The following is a 19,419-nucleotide window of genomic DNA, read 5'->3' as shown; positions in this document are numbered from 1 at the left end:
TCTGAATGGCTGGCCCAGAGGGTGGCGATCAGTGGCACAAAGTCTAGTTGGAGGCCAGTAATTAGTGTTGCACCCCAGGAGGTCAGTGCTGGGTCCAGTACTGTTCAACAGCTTCATTCATGATCTAGATGATGGGGCAGAGTGTACCCTCAGCAAGGTTGCTGATGATACAAAACTGGGCTCATCCACTAGAGGGTCATGCTGCCATCCAGAGGGACCTCGACAGGCTGGAGGAAATGGGCTGACAGGAACCTCATGCAGTTCTACAAGGGGAAGTGCAAAGTCCTGCACCTGGGGAAGAACAACTCCAGGCACCAATATATGCTGGAAGGCAAACAGCTGGAAAGCAGCTTGGCAGAAAAGGAGCTAGGGGTCCTGGGGGACACCAAGTTGAACTTGAGCCAGCAATGTGCCCTTGTGGCAAAGAATGCTAATGGCATCCTGGCCTGCATTAGGAGGAGTGTTGCCAGCAGACTGCGGGAGGTGACCCTTCCCCTCTGCTCAGCACTGGTGTCCAGTTATTGGCTCCCCAGTGAAAGAGAGATGTGGAGCTACTGAAGATGGTCTAGCAAAGGGCCACCAAGATGACTAAGGGACTGGAGCATCTCTCATGTAAGGAAAGGCTGAGAGAGCTGGGACTGTTCAGCCTGGAGACGAGAAGGCTCAGGAGGATCTCATCAATGTGTATAAATACCTGAAGGGAGGATGCAAAGAGGATGGAGGCAGGCTCTTTTCAGTGGTGTCCCATGACAGGACCAGAGCCAGTGGGCACAAACTGAAACACAGGAGGTTCCCTCTGAACATCAGGAAACAAGTTTCACTGTCAGGGTGCTGAACAGGCAGCCAGCAAGGTTGTGGAGTCTCCCTCCTTGGAGATACTCAAAACCCCTGCCTGTATATGGTCCCAGACAACGTGCTCTAGGCGACCCTGCTTGAGCAGGGGCAGGTTGAACAAGATGACCTCCAAAGGTCCCTTCCAACCTCAACCATTCTCTGATTCTGTGAAAGCCTAGCATTTCTCCCAGCCCAACAAAGCACAGTAATTGGGCAGGTGCTTTAACACCCCTTCTACAAGCACCAGCTGATATGGCACTTGTGGTATATTCACATGCCTCACAGCCCTCCCTTATATGAGGCTGTAGTCATACCTCACCTCTGGGCATGAAAACCATGGTTACAGCCCTGCTTGGTCTTCACTGTGTTTATGTATGACATTGGTATAAAAGGTATCTATCTACGTATCTATCTATATTTTTAAGTGAAGGTATAAGGTATATAGGTATAAGTGAAGATGGGCAAAGCATTAATGAGTTTCCTTAAGGATTATTTCTGGACTTCTGGGAGACAGCTTTTCTTCATAAATAAATCTGGTTTTTAAATTATGAACAAGCCATAAATAGTAGAGCTCCATTATCACGTATCACACACCTGTGAACTTCCCCTCCTTACCTCCCTCTCTTGGTTGGTCATAATGCTATGGGTGCTATGCTATTAAGTTACAAATGCATATCCTCATCCTGACAAAATGACAGTTCATTCCAGTACACACAAAGCATGGATGCTTACATGCTTCTCTGTTCTCAAACAGTAAATGCCTTCAAGAGCTTCTTAGGGAAAAGTAAGCGTGTGTGTACATACATGTGTATGTGTACACACGCATTAGACCAAGTAGAGACTTCTAAAACCTCAAGGCTGAAGTGCAGACATTTCTCAGTTAATAGCTACCACATATAATGAAGAAGTTGTACATATTTACTTCAAGTACATGACAAATTCTCATTAGAATACAATGTACAACATACAGTTGCCAGCACCTGTAAAGCACTCCTTTGCTCTGAATGACAAATGATTTTTCATTTCAGTATTACATGCTGAAATATGGGATTTTATAAAAATTTTAAAAAAGGGGGGATTTAGTGGTGATTTTAAAGTTTGCTCTTTATCTGCATTACATGGTTTTGTATTTCTGCGACACAGGACATTTTTACTATATCGCATCCAGCACTAAAGGTTATCATGCTGCTGCTTAACTCATTCTAGTGAACTGAAATAGATGAATGCAAAAAAATTTCTGGAACCATTTTATGCAAGCCGTCATACAAACATCCCATCCAGAGACTTAAGATAATTTTAATCATGTCTGAATATTCCAGAGAGGACCATCTCTAGCATATATATATATATGAAAAATACCATTCATAGGTGTTTTAAGTTACCTTTATCCATTTTATTAACAATGAATAATAGGTGACAAATCAGGCTTCTGGAAGGGCCTGAATTAAACTAGTGACAGCAGCTCAGTGTTAAGAGCCTCTGTCCCCTGGCCACATCTGAAGTCACTGCATGAGCAACTTTTAAATGGAATGATTGAAAAATTGCCTTCGAAAAAAAATAACTATTATCATGTCTGTGAGCCAGCTGTGCCTCCAATGAAACAGGCTTTACATGTTACAAGGCCTTTTTTAGGGACATGAATATTGATAATGACAACAGAATATAGGTCTCTGAAGGAATATAGATACTCTGGAAGCATACAAGAGCTAATCCAAGAGCCCAGACCCTCAAAACCAGTGTTCATATGATAAGCTACTTGGTTTGTACTGTTAAAACAGGTCTCTAAGATCCATACTTTTTTCCATATATATTCTTCTAGTTTGTAGTAGTTCAGCTCATTTTGTTTAAACGTTAGGTTTGGTACCTAGCGTTGGGATGATGTTCACTAGCATTAATCTACTCCTTTAAAATATCCATCATTCCACTGCTCTGAATGTACTGTATTAAGTTACTCATTCAATGCACATCTTATATTTGTGTGTGTTAAATTTGTTTTCCTGAAACCCTATGGCTGTTTAAGTCTTTCAAAATTGGTTTCAACTGGAGGAGTATTACCATACTACCAGTTTTTATAGTTAAATTTTAGTAGTAAAAATAGTGATGCATGAAATGACAACCCAAATAGAAAGGGACAGGGAGTATAAAGAAGTGCTGCACACTATATCACGTAACAGGTGAATGTCTGAGATCTTGTTGAATTAGAGGCTTTTGAAATAAAAAAGATAAAACAAGCCAGACTACATGATGAATACCCACTCAGATGACTGAAGGTAATCTTACATACCTAATAGCTTCTGCCATCTTAGTGCTTTCCTTTTTTCTATCATCTGTTAAACGTCGTATAAAATAAATAAAATCAAGACCACAGCAGAAAATGCTACCAACTGCACTGAACAGCACAAGTTTACTGTCATCTGCAGCTGCTGTGTTCAGTGCACTTTGGACTTCCTTCATTACCTGAAAAATCAAAAATTCATTAGAATCTTTTTATTATTCCATCATTAAAAAGTAGCATACTGTTCTCCTCCCCTCCACCCCCATGAGATCTTTGACATCTTTCATTTTTCCTTAGGATCCATTCAACCATCATATTAGAAAAGTTAACTTTTTTCATTATCCAAAAATAAGACAGTTTAAAAAAAGTATTAGAAGCTTTGCATTTCAAAAATGTAATTAGACTAAGATAATGAAATCATTAAGAAAAGTTTATTAGATGTTATCTGTAACTAAAGCACCCATTCAGCATTTCTGTAATTTGGACAGCAGATGGCATATGCAACCAGTTCAGAAAAAAAGAACCTTAATTCAGGCTAAAGCTTGTTTCAAGTTGCACTTCGTAAATCGCCACACGTGTTATAAAAGACAGTACCTCTACATGTTCAGATAACGTAGTTCTTAAACTGAGCTGAATTACACTTAAAGTCAGTTGTATGTATAACATCTTGCAAGCAACAACCTGAATCTTGTTTTGTGTATGTTTGTGCCTGAATAACAGGCATAAATGAGGCAAGGACTTAGAATTCCCCCAGCACCCTTCCCCCCCCAAAATCAGAATTATTCTGACCTCTGGATTTAGTGAATTATTTTCAGATGATTTTGTTGATAGCAAAATGTGTGTGAATCCATCTTGTTTCCTGACAACAATGTCTCTGTACCGGTACGCACTCTCCGTTTGTCTCACGCTGAAACGTAGCCTTTTATCAAAAGGTTGATCTCTTCTGTCATCAATAAACCTTCGTTTGCTGGCTGTCACTCCTGTTACAGATGTCTGTATGTTGGTTGTACCATTGGCTGCTAATGCTTCCATAAAGGTGGATGTACCTGCAAATAGTTTAAAAAATAACATTCCATTAATTACATTTTATTAGCTCAGCAGTTTCAAAATCCCTATTAGTATGAAAACAGGCTAGTCATATTAAGAACACACAGTAAATGAAACTCAGTCCCCTGGAAGTTACTGAAATGTTACAGAAATAGACACTGTGCACACAGCAAAATTAAAGTGACAAAGGGATCCAACAAATTCATTTTACAGTTGTGAGAAAATACATTTTAAACAAGTCAAACAGACCAATCATCATATACTTATTTTTAGAAGGAGGGAAAGGTTTATTTATCTTTTCTAGTACCAACGCACTTCAGTAGGTTAATGCTCTGCTTTCTCCCTTTCCAACATCTTTAAGTTGTTTAGCAGCATCAAGATTCAAAGAGAAAGCAGAAGCCTTTTGTTTCAAACGCCACGAGAAGTTAATATACAGAAGAAAATGACACTTACAGTAAGCCAAATAAAGAACTTGATTGACAAGATCATATGAAGCATATTAGTCTTTAAAGGAAAATGGAAACAAAGAAATACAGACTATACTTCTGTGAGAGGGAAACAAGACCCATGCAGTGATGGATATTTTAATGGATTCATAGACAATGAGATATTTCTCAAGTCTAAACAATTTTTGCTATTAGAATTGGCAAATAGAGCATTATGTCTTTCTGGTCTTGTTCCCAGTCACTTAAATAGACAGAGTTTGAAAGCATGCAAGTGAACAGGCCATTCCTCATGACACAGAAGGGACACGTTTTTCTGTACTCCACATTTGAAACATAATACCAAATAATTAGCATTCATAAGAGAAACTAAGAGAACATCTTGGATTTATAATCCATCTGTATGTTAAAATCTCCATGTAAAATCTCCATAAAATTTGTCAGATTAAAGTAATGGAGTATGCATGGGGGGAGGGGACAGTAGGGTTAAAAATGTTGGAAAAATATGTTACAGGCCAAGATAAGAAAGTTTCTAAAGCCTTTTCCTGAAAACTGAGGTCTGAGACTTTGTTAAAATCTACTGGAAACCCATAGCCCTTATCTCTCAAACAGGCACTTCAGAACATCATGCATATGATGTCTTAAAAAGTACAGTTAAACCACGCATAAGTTGTTAATTAAATGCCATTGATGGATCTTACTTAATTCGTCATTATCTTTCTTGAAGAAGCTATATTTTTAAAGTTCTAATAACATGCAATGTCATGATTTTTAATTTAATTTTTTTTTTTTTTTTAACAAGATACTTCAAACACTTGTGGGTCCAGTGAAGACATTAAACAGGCTCACCTAAATAACTGGAATATCCTATATCTCCACATTTTAACTGTATTCAAATGTGGCTTACTTTGACCCATTTGAAGTATGAGAGAGATATTAAAACAAAGACTAACGCAATTAAAATTTAGAACATTATACGTTTTTCTATTTGTATTTTGGAAACTGCCTTCAGATATAAATGAAGTCTTTGTATCAAATATTTTAAAATAAATAAATCTTTGATTATAAATCTGTTATGATTAATTAGGCAAGTTGTCTGTCAAAGGAGCTATACAATAATAAGATTTTATTTTACTTTTTAAAGTCTTTCTTGTTGTATTAGTGATTTAATCCTCTTACCATATCACTTTTTGTGAAGAAGTTAAACACAACTCAAGATTTTTCAATTCTTAAAGTGAAAAGTAAGAAACTGAATTCAGTTTGTGATCAGTCTCAGAGACAACAGAGGTGATCAAAATGAAATGGAAAATTAATATTTTATATTGTCACAGAAGTTTCACATTTATTCCTAAATGTTTCACGGCTTATCAAATTCCTTTTTTCATTTCAGCAGAATAAAGATTTGATGCACACCAAATATGAAATTGATGAGGGATGCTTTCGATACTTTTCCTTTGTAAACCACGCTATGTTGATTACATTCCTTTAAAAGAATTCCCTTCAAAGGGAATTTGCAGGAACACCACTGTTGCCCCATGGTTCATTAGGAACACAAGACGAAATGGTATCACTGGCCGCAATGGTTTGTTTTTCAACTGAAATCACCTCTGATTTCTAAACCCTGATACAAGATTTTATGGCTTCTTTCCTAGCCATAGTGAAAAAAGTGGAGAACCAGGAGAGCACAATAGACTAGACTAAGCCAAAAAAAGAGTCAGTAAACTTGCGTAAGAGCTTTGAGTAGATCTTTTCCCACAACTCATACTTTCAAAGACATACTCAAATACCAGAAAATTACTTTTGAGATGTAAGAGGCAATGATTATACACTTTGAGAGACAAAACTTTTGGCAAGACAGACCAAGACGTAAACACCACACGCCACTTTTCATGCTTATTGAATTGGCAAGAAACCTTCTGAGTTTTTATATAAACTCTGTCTGCACTTGTCAATAGTTGCAGTTTCAAACCACAAACAAGGGACAGCTGCCGTTCAGTGGAAGAAGTCTCCTACATCCAATCTTGTAAACACACTTTTAGGATACTTAGACTGGAATCCAAGACCTGTCAGCTTTAGAAACCGTACCTCTGCGCAGGGAGATTCGGCCAGCTGGTACAGATTAGAAAACAGCACCAACAGAGTTAAAATACATTCATCAGTGTTTGTTGTTATCGCTGTAAGTTTGTGACCTTCTACACCTTAAAGCACAGGGGGCTCCTTCTTTTGGCATTCGGTCCTCAAAAGTGAAGAGACAACTCAGAGATGTAAAGCAGTACTTCATGCTATATATAAATAGGCAAAGGTTGCATCACTGGACAGTCTTGGACATGTGTTGCACCAAATGAGGATGAAAAATTAAAAAAAAAGAGTACCAGAGAGAATTAACTGTATTGCCATAGATTTCCTCACATGAAAATTTTGCATTGAGGTTACTTATTTTCAGGTTAATTACAACTATATTTTACAATTTTAAAATACAGATTTCATAACAAACCAAAAGCAGTTCTGCATTTTAATATGTTAATGGCCATAGCATATCAAAGACAAACAAAACGCCACAGCCCTCTCCTTTCAAACTGAGCCTTCCAAAAACAATAAGGGCTTGGAAAAAAGACAATTTACCCTGGATATTGTCAACTAATGCAGAACTATGTTTGTTTAAGAGGTAAACAAACAGCTCTTATAGTTATAAAAAACCCCTTCCAACTGCAAACTGTTAATTAACATAATGTGATCCTCTCAAAGGTGAAGACATACTACTACTGTGCAAAGCTTCACCATACAGATGCAAAATGAAATTAAGAGGACTACTTGGTTTTGCAGCTGCTGATCAAAACCTGATAACAGTCACCATTTTCATGCAGCTGCTCTTAGAGAAAAAAAAAAAGCTACGGGCAACAGATAAGACAGACACTGGTCTTATTCAAAAGGCAGACAGACACAAAATACAGAAGCTGGAAAAGGGGCAGAACAGCAAAGGTATCATCATCCGCATTCCACTGGCAGAAGACAGAAAAAAGCCACCTCTCTAAAATATGAGGGGGATAACAATTAAAATGCACGATGCCAGACATCTAGATAGACACAATTAAAACCAAAGCAAGTAACACAATTTCACAACAATCCAGAAGTTAAAATCCCAAGTTCCTCTCTAAGCTATTTGTGCCTCACCATTACCATGTCCCAAATTCTTGAGAAGATCAATTTAGCTTACATAGCAAGCCTTGAATACAAACACTCCCCTCCCTGCAACAATACTGGGGACACAGCCAAACAGGTGCTCTAAAAACAGCCAAGCCTCTCTTGCACGCTTCTTTTCGAGTACACATGTACTAGCGGTGGTACTCTTAATTCAAAGGTTTGTCTGACAGGGTATGTGGTTTCTGAAAGGCTTAGCACAGATGTCTAAGGAACAAGCATAAGAAGATGGGAGGTGTGAACAGTGCTGTCTGAGTATTTTCCCTGACTCCAGCCACCAGAAATTTAGTGATTCCTAAAATTTGCATGCTGAGAACCATAGGCTGCACCCAAACCCATGTAAGTAAATCCTTACCCCTTCTTCATCCCTTTCATCACATCCCTTCTCCAGATTGATTAGTCCCAATCTTATTTACCCTTTCTTCTTCCAGAAGCCAGCCCAAGCCTGTCATTCTTCTCCATGCCTCTTCCTCTTCTATAAATCTTGGAACAGGGTCCAAAATGGCACACAATATTCGAGACGGGGATTTATAATGTGGCATAGTCGAGCCTTCTCTTTTGTCCTCTACTCCTTTTCCATAATAATTTCTAACAATTTATTTGGGTTTTATGTTTTAAACTAGCACTGAGCACTAAACACTGAGGTGTTTGTAGAAAACTACCCAAAACAAACCCAATGCCCTTTTCCTGAGCAGTAACACGTAGTCAGGAACCAGTCATTGTCCAGGCACGGTTTTATGTTTTGCTATAGGCATGGTTTTGCATAGAAGTCTGTTTTGTCCCCTCCTTATTGCTTGGCATTCATCTGCGCTGAAAGTAATCTCATTTTAATCATGAAATCACTCAGTATTTTCAGATAAGTCTGCAGTGCTCACAAGGAGCTTCAGGGACCCTCATGCCTTTCCTGTACCCTCACGCACCAACCACGTCCTGTCCTACACTAAGTGACGACATGGTTAATAAGAAGCATCTCACTTGAATAAGCAAATGAACAAACACCAGCAACAACAATTTCTTAAAGTGTTAACTACGAAAATAACACTGTAATTGTAACTGATTACAACTCAAGTACTGGAGAGGGAAAAATATGATCTGCAAAACTGATTGGGAAAAAAAATTTAAATTGAAAATAAATAAATAAATAAAAATCAGCGCTACAAGTTGTATTTTTTCCTTTCTATACTTTCGCTGCTTTATAGTCCCCTGTATATATAATCCACAAGACTTCATGTCAGTTATCTAGTGCAGGTTGCCTCATGTTCCCTTTTTGCCTACGAACAGTGGTGTTTTGCTACATGTTCATATGTGCTAGCAAGCTCTAACTGTAAACACTGTTAAGCTTTTCCAGTCTTAACTCTGCACTACATCAAATATTTCACACAATGAGACACCAACCCCAGACAGTGATACCACAATGCAAACATAATATATAACAGTTTCCAGTAATTTTTCCACCTCTGCTTCAACAATTACACAGAAAATATTTCTTAGAATTGTAGTGTATTGGCACAGATTATAGAACTTCAAAATGAGGGTTCTAAAAAAACCTATACATGTGCCCATTTTTTGTCGCAGTATATGTATTTATAGCACTTACATTCTGGAATCAAACAAAAGTTCCAGCTTCCTTTGAAATGTCACTATAAATATTTGCAAGAAGAAAAACAATTCTGAATTTATTGCGCATTTCACCTAAAATACTGTTTTGCTCTGTGTTTCTGAAAGTGTTCAGAAGGTATAGGCCATTTATGAAAGAAAGATACACTTTAGTTAAATCCTTCCAGAATACAGTGTTGTATCGATGCAGCACACAAAACAACAGTGCAACCAATAATAAGCTGCGCATACCTCAGCATTAGAAGAGGCATCCCCAAAGATGTCTGGGGGGAGAGGGGTGGGGAAAGGGCGATACTTCTCCAAATTATGGGCTGCCGATCACTGTGATACCCTGCTGCTGGTGTTGAAACCTCCTCAAAACTCTTACTGTTGGGAGGGAGCGTGTGTGTGTGCCGTAACTTTATCTTTTCTAATAAAGTTAACCACTTCTTGATTCTGTTTCAAGGAAATAGTTACACAGGGAACCATTAGATGTTCTTCAGCCACCTTCTGTTGTTTTTGCAAATATGTCACCTTTCCATACACAAAGAATGTGGGTTTTAAGCACAGATTAACTGGCAAATTATTGCGGTAGTACTTGGTGAAACATCAGCAATAGGTAACTACAACTCAGCAGTAAACAGTCCTGCAGTGGCTGGCGGGCTTGATTGTCAATGTCTGTCTTCAATTCCTAAAAAGCCCTTTCTCACGCCCTTTAATTCCTACTCTTTTCCATATATTTTGTACGGGTGTTACTTTTAAATGTCACTTTGAAACATTGCTCCTATAAAATCTACATTTCTTACAGGACACTGTTGTGGACAAAATTAACGTGAGAAGAGAAACACACACACACCCCCCCTGGTAATATTTCTCTACTCAATTAAAAGTTTTTCCATCCTACACCAGTTTTTATTTTGGCTGCCATGTCACATTTAGAGTAATATGGTCTATAGTAGCCATTTTTTCCCTTTTGTAGATAGTTTTCTCTGTTTCTTTGATTACTTACAGCATCAATCAAATATATGTTTACAATAATACTATTAGGAAGAGGGCAGCATTACTGGTCATTTTGGACTTTAGTAGGTTATAGGCTATTTAATTATTTTTGCTTTTGAATGTCTTTCCTTCTCAGAGCATAAGCATCCATGTAAAGATAAACCCGGAATGCCAACCAAAAATGCAACTAATCAGAACATGGACTTCTACTACTGAAAGTGGGCAATCAATACAAGAGAAAATGGCATTTCTCCACCCTCAAGTTAAATAGGTTTACCTTAGTCTGACTATTTTCAGTCATATAAGTGGAAATAAAAGAAAGTTTACATACTTTAAAAAGATGGGAATAACAAAATACTAGACCTAACACTTATTAAGACCATGCCCATAAAAACAAGGATAACATTAATAATATGTAATCTGGCAACAAATCTCTTTAAAAGTCTGATTAAGTTTTACTACCTTCAAGAAGGAACTGTGCATTTTTATGCATAAGATATTAAGTAAAGTTTCCACAGTCTTACAGTGGAAAAAAATGTCCCCCTCCTAACAACTGCAAAAGGCTTTCCAAATACATCTCCATTCTTATTATTTCACCGGAAATATATAAACAAACACTCAAGTGAGCAAATTCTTTTTCTCCTTTATCATGACATCCAGATAAACTAGGATTGCTCTCTTCTCCCCTTCCACTGCAGTTTTAGACTCATTTTGGAGTGATTTTTCTTCCATTGAATCTATAGTCGGGATACTACTGACAAATAGACAACAGTGCACATGATCATTATCACTATTTTAGCTGTTATTTAAAGTGGCTGTAAGGAAAAAAAATATACATAAAAATTTCTAAGCACCTCTGATATTACTCCAGTCAAGAAATCCCAGCCATATTTCACAGTAGCATGCACCAAAGTATTTGATAGGGGAAGCAAAGAGTTAGTTGTATTTCTTTTTCTCACAAATAAGTACAAATAAGAAAAACCTTCCCCAGGCTACAGACTCCTTTTTGAGGCCTTTTAATACTGGGAACATTTCATAAGGAAGAACCGTCCTATCTTGATATTCTTGGAGCTGCAGGTTATGATACTGTTCATTCGAAATGCTCTCAAATTTGAGAGTTAAGTAAGGATATCTCTTGGGGCTCATCTACAGAGGAAAGCTATCACAAAATAGGCTAAGGTTTAAACTTGAAGTATACCCAGCTATTTCACACTAACTCCTAAGGTGAACACATTCTATATTAAGAGCACTTCATTGCAATTTAATCCAATCCCCAAAGTGATCTAAAAAATGGCTCTCTTCCTGTGGAATAAGAGTGCCCTAACGTAAAGCTAGCCTAGAACAGATACTGCCAAAAGACATCCCAGGCAGTTTCCTGTGTAGACACAAACATATACATGCCATGTACGCATGACATAATTCTTGTAAGGACAACAAAACTTTCTAAAACATTTTCGCTAAATTATTAATGAGATTTAGACAGATGGGTATAGCACCACTATGTTGGCAGAATACTTTCATTTACCTGCTTTTTGAAAACAACATGTCAATAAGAATGAAAAGTGAATACTTATCACATAGATGAGGCTTTCAATACCAGAGTTTGCAAGAGCTCCATTCACAACTGCCCACAAAAACATTTGGTATTTCAATGCAGAAAAGTAGTAGACAAAGAGGGCTAGAGGACTTTCAGAGGCTCAGGACAGTGATGTGTATGTATTAAGCTTTACAGGAGACCCCAAGCTCTGAGTGCTCGGAGTATCTGGAGTGAGCATCCCTGCTGGGAAGAAGCACCTCTGTTTTTACATATCTACCTCAAGGAGGTACATGTGTCTTTCCAGCCACTGTCTAATGTCTGCTATTAATAAAAGATGTCTCAACCTCCTGTGTGATATTCACCAACAGGTTCATTAAGAGGTGGCCAATGAATAGATTACCTGAAGCCATACTAGCTTGCAGCAGAGAGGCCATCTTCCAGCACACAAGTGCACACAGCTGTGTGCCTTAACATGGCCAGCTATACCCTATACTTGGGTAACCTGCAATACGTAATGTTGCTGGCTGCTACTAACATGGGCAATCTGTTCTGCAGCAGCACCCTCTTAACAGAAATTACTGATCTTGACAGAAATAACTGCCTGGGGTGGGAAGGGGAAGCACAAAGGAGGAGTCTCTTGAGTCTTGACTTCAAGCTTTTGGGTACCTCTTAGAAAAAACTAAATATTGCAGTGCTGGGTATTTAGTCCTGAGCCTTGCACTTAAGCAAGAGGGCTGCTAGCTCCTTGAGCACTTCTCCTGCCTGAAGGGTTGCGGACCAAAAATCAACAGAGCTGGGCATTGACACCAGGGGGAGAAAGTATGGGTGAAAAGAAGATCAGACGTCTTGGGGAAGCATAAACACAGCTCTAGAGTCCTCTGATGAACGGCACATTCAGAAATTCATGTGCCAAGCAGGTTCTTACTTTTGATTTAAAGGTACTCAACGGAAAGTAGCGTCCACTGGAGAGTCCAGGATTTGAGCCAAGAAGACTTCTGAAAGACCCTGCCTTTAGGCAAAGTACACACTGCTATTTACACCACATCTAAAGAGCCATTCACAAATTGTTCTAGAGGCAATCTCTCCACCAGTTTTCCCAATCTTCTGGGAAAATAAGCCCACATTAAAAGCAGGATGATGAAAGGTATTTTTGGGTATCTCATGAACAGGTGCTGGATAGTTAGATGCTCTGAACTGAAAAAGTAATTCAGAACAGTATATCACCTTGCCAAATTTGTCCTTTTATATTGTTGGAGAGGAGTAAATCCCAAATATGATCTACCGGCAACAGCTGAAATAAGGTATGATGGAAACAGTTAAGTAAATACAACCTGTGCTCTCAAGCTGAATCTGATCTCTCCTGTTTGGTTTTTGGCAATACTAGCTAGGATCAGCAAGTATGTAAAGCACATGCCTGAATTGGAGGACTCATGGAGAATATGCAGAATTCTTTATTCTTCCTATATTAAATAATAATAATTAAAAAAACCCCAACAAACAACAACAACAACAAAAGCCCAGAGAAAGTCCTAAAGTCAACAGTAGGAGACTACCGAGAGTAAAACACTTGGATCAGATGCTTTGCATCTGAGGAAAACTTATATGATATCCTCCCTCAATTAGGCTTTGTCCTGTATCACCACAGGCAATTACTAGAAAACACAGGAGGCATTTGTCTTCACATCATCTTGCCCCACAGCTTGACCCCAGTACAAATGGTATGGTTGTCCATGTCATTGGATTTGCAGAGATAGCAAAGATCTCGAACATGGCCATGAGTCTTGGGAAAACGCCCATCATAAGAACACGTTTTCAGCAAATTTTGAAGTCAAGAATATAGTAGTAAACAAGCAAATTAAAAAAAACACCACCATGCCCAGGGTAAATCACAAGAAAATAACCACAGCCAAAAACAGTGAACCAATCTCAGCCAGCAGCTGGGAGGAACTGGAGGCAGTGAGCTGCCCTTACACAAGCAGGATGGATTGCACATGCATGGGTAGTGTTTGGGTGTGTACTCTTCATATTGCTAAGGAAAGCAATCAGCTTCTCTTTAAGACCTTAGGCTTTCTACTTCATTGACTGTTCTCATATTTATGAACAGTCTATCAAAGGGAAAATCTCACAGACAAAAAACCTAAACTGATAACTCCATAAAGCACTAATTAAGTAGTTAACACTTGCTGCCATACATAGAAAATGGTGCAGAGCTGCAAAAGTGGCTTCCCTCAGGCTACAGAGCAAGTCAGTATAGAAGCCAGGATTATTAGTTACAGGTGGTCCTAATCCCCAAAAGCTACTTTACCCTGTAAAAATCTGCTTTTATAAAGTACTGGATTTTTTTCTCTTTACAGAAATTATAGGTATCTAGATTAAAGCACAAGTAGCAATATTGATGCTATTGCTTAACAGAAGAGACAGCTAAGGAAGCAATGGAATAAGCACTATGATATTTAAGTGGGACATGTTGTTTCAGCAGCACCAATATATTAATATGAAACTACAGCCTCTAAAAGATTACGAAGACTAATATTAGGAGGCTGAAATTTTGAAGAAAAAAATAATCAAGAAATTAGGAAGTTACAGATGTGGCAGAGAAAAAAAACCCAACCAACAGAAAAATCAATGTGGTTTAAGACAAATTTCAGAACAAGTTTAAAAAAGACAAACCAGTTAAGATCTATCTCAGAGAGTAGGACTTAGCAACTACTGTCAACCGTGCCAAAAACAAGGGAGGCTTAGTTAGGTATCATAATGCCTATTGCTACACAAAAACAAGACAAAGTGTATCATATCTGATGCTTTAAATCAAAGTGTGCAGTGGCCTCAGAGAGAATTTTATAGCCTGTGTAGCTGGCAATAGGAAAGTAAGGTTTATTTGACTATTTGGAGATGCAAGTAGGAGCACATCTTTTCACAGTAGTCATACTGGTGTGATGTCATGATTTAACCCCAGCCGGCAACTAAGCACCATGCAGCTGATTGCTCACTCCCCCCACCCAGTGGGGTGGGCAAGAGAATCGGAAAAAAATCCCTCGTGGGTTGAGATAAAGACAGTTTAATAGGACAGAAAGGAAAGAAAATAATGATAATAATAATAATAAAATGACAATAATAATAAAAGATTAGAATATACAAAGCAAGTGATGCACAATGTAATCGCTCACCACTTGCTGACCGATGCCCAGTCAGTTCCTGAGCAGCGATCCGCCCCTCCCAGCCAACTCCCCCCAGTTTATATACTGGGCATGACTTCATATGGTATGGTATATTCCTTTGGCCAGTTTGGGTCAGCTGCCCTGGATGTGTCCCCTCCCAGCTTCTTGTGCCCCTCCAGCCTTCTTGCTGGCTGGGCATGAGAAGCTGAAAAATCCTTGACTCAGTATAAACACTACTTAGCAACAACTAAAAACATCAGTGTGTTATCAACATTATTCTCCTACTAAATCCAAAACACAGCACTGTACCAGCTACTAGGAAGAAAATTAACTCTACCCCAGCCAAAACCAGGACATGTGATCATAGTTCAAGAGTGAATTTGTAGATTTTAAAAAATATTATCACTGCAAGTGCATGGAAGGACTTGGGTCCACAACCTGATAACAGGGGGGGGAGGGGGGGGCCGGGGGGGGGAGAAAAATCTCCATTTGAATTTTTGGCTTGGGAATTGTTGCAACTCCAACTGCTGCAATTCCAAAGTCCAGCACTGGAGCCTCAGATGTTCAGCGGGAAGTTCATAAAGCTGTGCTTGGACTTACATTTACTAAGAGGTGGTTCATGCGTGACAGACTCTGAACTTCTTTAGATACAGCAGGCACCTAAAATGCTGAATCTTGCCTTAGGAAACAATCCATTAAGAACACACGGAGAAACCAAAAATATCAGAGGAAATCACTACATAAAAGACAGAAGAATTACTATTAACTAAAGCAAAGATCGTGTACACAAAAATAATGGGACTAGTGCATAACTAGTCATGATTGTGAGCTCAATTTTAATTTGGAAACCATTTAAAACATGCCATAGATGAGACAAAATGATAGATGAATTACATGACTGGTTGTTTCCTGAAACCTGCCAGGGACCCACCTATTCAAGTCAGATTCCAACCACTAAACAAACAGAATAAAGAAAATAGAAACAGGACAGTATCAGCAAATGGAATTGAAATTTAATTTCTACCAAGATGAATGCTGTGCAATTTTAGATAAATGTGTTATGTAAAAAGATATTGCATTAAATACTTCTTAGACAAATAGCAAGATACCCCAGTCATAAGGAGAGGGTGTGTAAATGGAACTAAACTTATACAGTAATTGAATTATTTTCTTCAGGAGTGAGATGTAGCTTCAATTAACTCCACATGGTTAAACATGTCAATAGGAACTGAGGGGAAAAATAGAATATGCTATACTTACAAGAAAATAGGAAGTAAAGAACACTGGGAAGAATACAGGGAGATGCTAAAACAGATAAAGAACGGGTATTAGAAATGCAAAGTAAAACTCTAAAGTTCTCATAGTTACAGATCCTAAACACAAATTATTTTTCCAGTGATTAAAAAAATGAGAGGAGAATTAGACCAAAAATAAAAGTGAAATGTAGTGTAAGCTACAAAGTCAATTAAAGTATTAGTGGGGAAACCAGCATGCCATAAGAAACCAGAAAAGACTTATAATGAGTATGAATATACTGTACATATAACAAACGACAGACTAAAAGGCTTGAACATGGCAAGATTGCTGACTGACAGTAAAAAAAGAGAAACAGACAAATGTGATAGTCTGTATCACACTGTATCTATGTAGTAAGTGAAATACCTCAGAGACTTGCTGGCTTAAAGACTAGCAAATTTGGAAGGTACCTTGAGTAATAAAATTTGTGTTGATGTAGTTTCAGATAGAGTTGGAAAAAAACTTTAAAAAAAAAAAAAGCCTTAAACCTCTGCAGTTTATTTCTGTTTATAAACAAGACTGCTCTCAAAGTCACGTTTCAAAAGTGTTCTTCCAATTAAAACCTACTGGGGATCCAAAGCAAAACTCAGGAGAGCCATACTGGATACTGCAGAGAAATTTCATCTTCTTACAAGAGTTCACTCATTACTTGCCATATATTTTACCAATATTTTGCAGTTTCATACTATTACAAAACATGCGTCAGAAGCCTCCCTATCATATATACTTACATCTAATATAAAGTTCAGGATTTAAAATAATATCTCCACACAGGAGCAACCCTATTTTGCTCAGCATTGAAGCTGTATACATAGAATTATTCTTAGTGATATAAAGTTGGAAATACACTGAAAAGTAAAAATTTTCTATCTAAAATTAATTTTACTTTATAAGGTCCTAAATCATGAAAGTTTCTACTGATGCCAAAAAGTGGAAGTTAGTAACAGCAAAGATTTCAGGGTTATTGTATGATAAGAATGGTAACATTCTCTGTCATTGGGAGTTTGATGTACAGAATTATAATAAACTCTGCATCTCCATTTGATCTCAGAATATGTTGCCATATCACTAGTACGTTGCCGTAAGGTCAATAGTTAACTGAAACAAAGACATCACTTGTAGTTTTCTATTCTGTTATTATCTATACATCAACATATTGGTGATTTACAAACTCAAACAGCTTGTCCATTTTTAATTACTACGGTAGATGACTTTTCCAATATAGCTACCTCACAGAAGATACCACACCATCAGATATTTCTCCCCACAGCTCAGTTAAAATACTATCTATATCTCAAAGGAATTTATATTCAAGCTGTTCTTTTGAATCGTTATAATTAGCAAAAATGCTGCAGTGGGATCATCTTACTTCTTCATTAATTCTTAAACAAAATCATATGCTTATTGAAATTTCTAAAAGAATTAATGCGGTGTTTTGTTAAAAAAAAAAAAAAAAAAAAAGATTACTTCCCCCCTCCCCCTTCTTTCAAACCAGATAAGAGACTACGAGCAAGAAGCAGCATGATCATATGCTGGCTCAGATCAGACCAACACTGCAAGTGTATTAACCAAGTTCACCCCTGCTACAAGGAGGAAGAAGTCTGCCGCACATCTGTCCTTGGGCTCGATTGTTCTTGCCAGTAGACTGGCACTCCATTTACCTGGCAAGTTCAGGAAAATCAGCCAAGGACCTTCCATGAGCCTCACCATACCCCTGTGATCTGGGCAAGCAGCACATACTGAATTACTTATCGGTACTTAAGTACCGATCTAGTTTACATAACATGAAAATTAAGATTTGTTTCCCTTCACTGCTCTGTTTCTTCCCTGTATAGTCTGCCAGACCAGAAACAAGTCATTCATCTCATGTATTTCTGTCTAACCCAGAAACAAGGCAGCTGGGTTCCTTAATACCTTCCCTCCCTCCACTGATACATCTGCTGAACAATTCCACGAGAGCTTCCAAAGTTAAACCAAATTCCAGTTCAAAACTATTTACCATCATCAGTGTTTTTACCCCCTTTGACTTTCCTTTCCTTTCCCAGTCTTAAGTAAGACAACTGGAATCCTAACCCAAATTTATGAAAAACATTAAATATAGTTCAACTACAGCAGACTATCCGGGCAAAAGCATTAGTGTTTTCCTACTCCGGGCTCACTATTTGGACAGAAATATCAACTTATGACTAAGTAGCAAGAAATGAGTAATAAACTGACATAAACAAATGAAAACACGCCAAAAAACCCACAAAAATTGACAAAGTTAATTTAACAGCAGGAACAAGCCAAACATTTTTGCGGGGTGCGTTGGGTTAGCTTTCAGCTTGATCAGTTCCTGAGTGCTGCTGCTGACCAAGCAGGGAGCAAGAATGTGTGAGGAGGGGGTGGTGGAAAGAGGACAGGATAACCGAGAGTAATGTGAAAAGCATGTCTAAAGAGAACAGCAACACATTTCTCTCCAGTTCAAATAATATACTGACTAGCAGATAACAATTATAGAAAAGAGTAGGTATTTCCTCATGCAAACCATTTAATTATGAGATCGAGTCCCAGTATTGCAAAATAAACTCCAACACTACTGATTTATCTGCATAGGAAACTGGCAGAATTGAAATCATCAGAGAACAGGTATGATTGTAGTGCTACATCCTCTTTCATGCTCTACAATCTAAAGCATTTTAAAAAACCCCACCTGCTGTGAATCTATCTTCTAATATTTCAATTACATGGCTACAATAAACATTGAGATTATGAACTACTTTTGCAAGCATAAGGTGACTTGTAGTTTAGAACAGATCAGTGGACTAATTTGTTTATACTGTAGAAAACAGCCTGTGATGCAAACTCTTCACACTTTCCCAAACAGAAAAATCATGAGAAAAAAAACGTTGCAGGTATCTGTGAGGGAAACATAGCACACTTCATTGCTGCCATCAATTTGTAGTTTATCAATGCTTACCTAGAGAGCAAAGAAATGAGAAAAGTTGCCACAGAAAAGAAAATGGCATCAGAAGCAGACAGGATGTCCCACTGAGA

General features: G+C 38.0%; 1 protein-coding gene across 2 annotated transcripts in view; it reads right to left on the bottom strand.

Moving 5' to 3' along the window:
- The window catches only part of CDYL (chromodomain Y like), a 105,803-nt gene that overhangs the window by 6,679 nt on the left and 79,705 nt on the right, over positions 1-19,419 (bottom strand). Inside the window, exons 3-5 of one of the 2 annotated variants that reach the window (XM_050891264.1) lie at positions 16,348-16,392; positions 3,899-4,155; positions 3,119-3,291 (exon numbers count right to left, since the gene is read on the bottom strand). In XM_050891264.1, coding sequence (XP_050747221.1) covers positions 3,119-3,291; positions 3,899-4,155; positions 16,348-16,392 — 475 coding nt within the window. The remainder of the gene's footprint in view (positions 1-3,118; positions 3,292-3,898; positions 4,156-16,347; positions 16,393-19,419) is intronic. The other variant, XM_050891265.1, reaches the window with a different exon arrangement.

This window comes from Gymnogyps californianus, chromosome 2 (genome assembly GCF_018139145.2).
Source record: "Gymnogyps californianus isolate 813 chromosome 2, ASM1813914v2, whole genome shotgun sequence".
Taxonomy (NCBI): Eukaryota; Metazoa; Chordata; class Aves; order Accipitriformes; family Cathartidae; genus Gymnogyps; species Gymnogyps californianus.
Note: the sequence above shows the minus strand (reverse complement) of the source record. Positions and strands in the feature narration are given on the sequence as shown.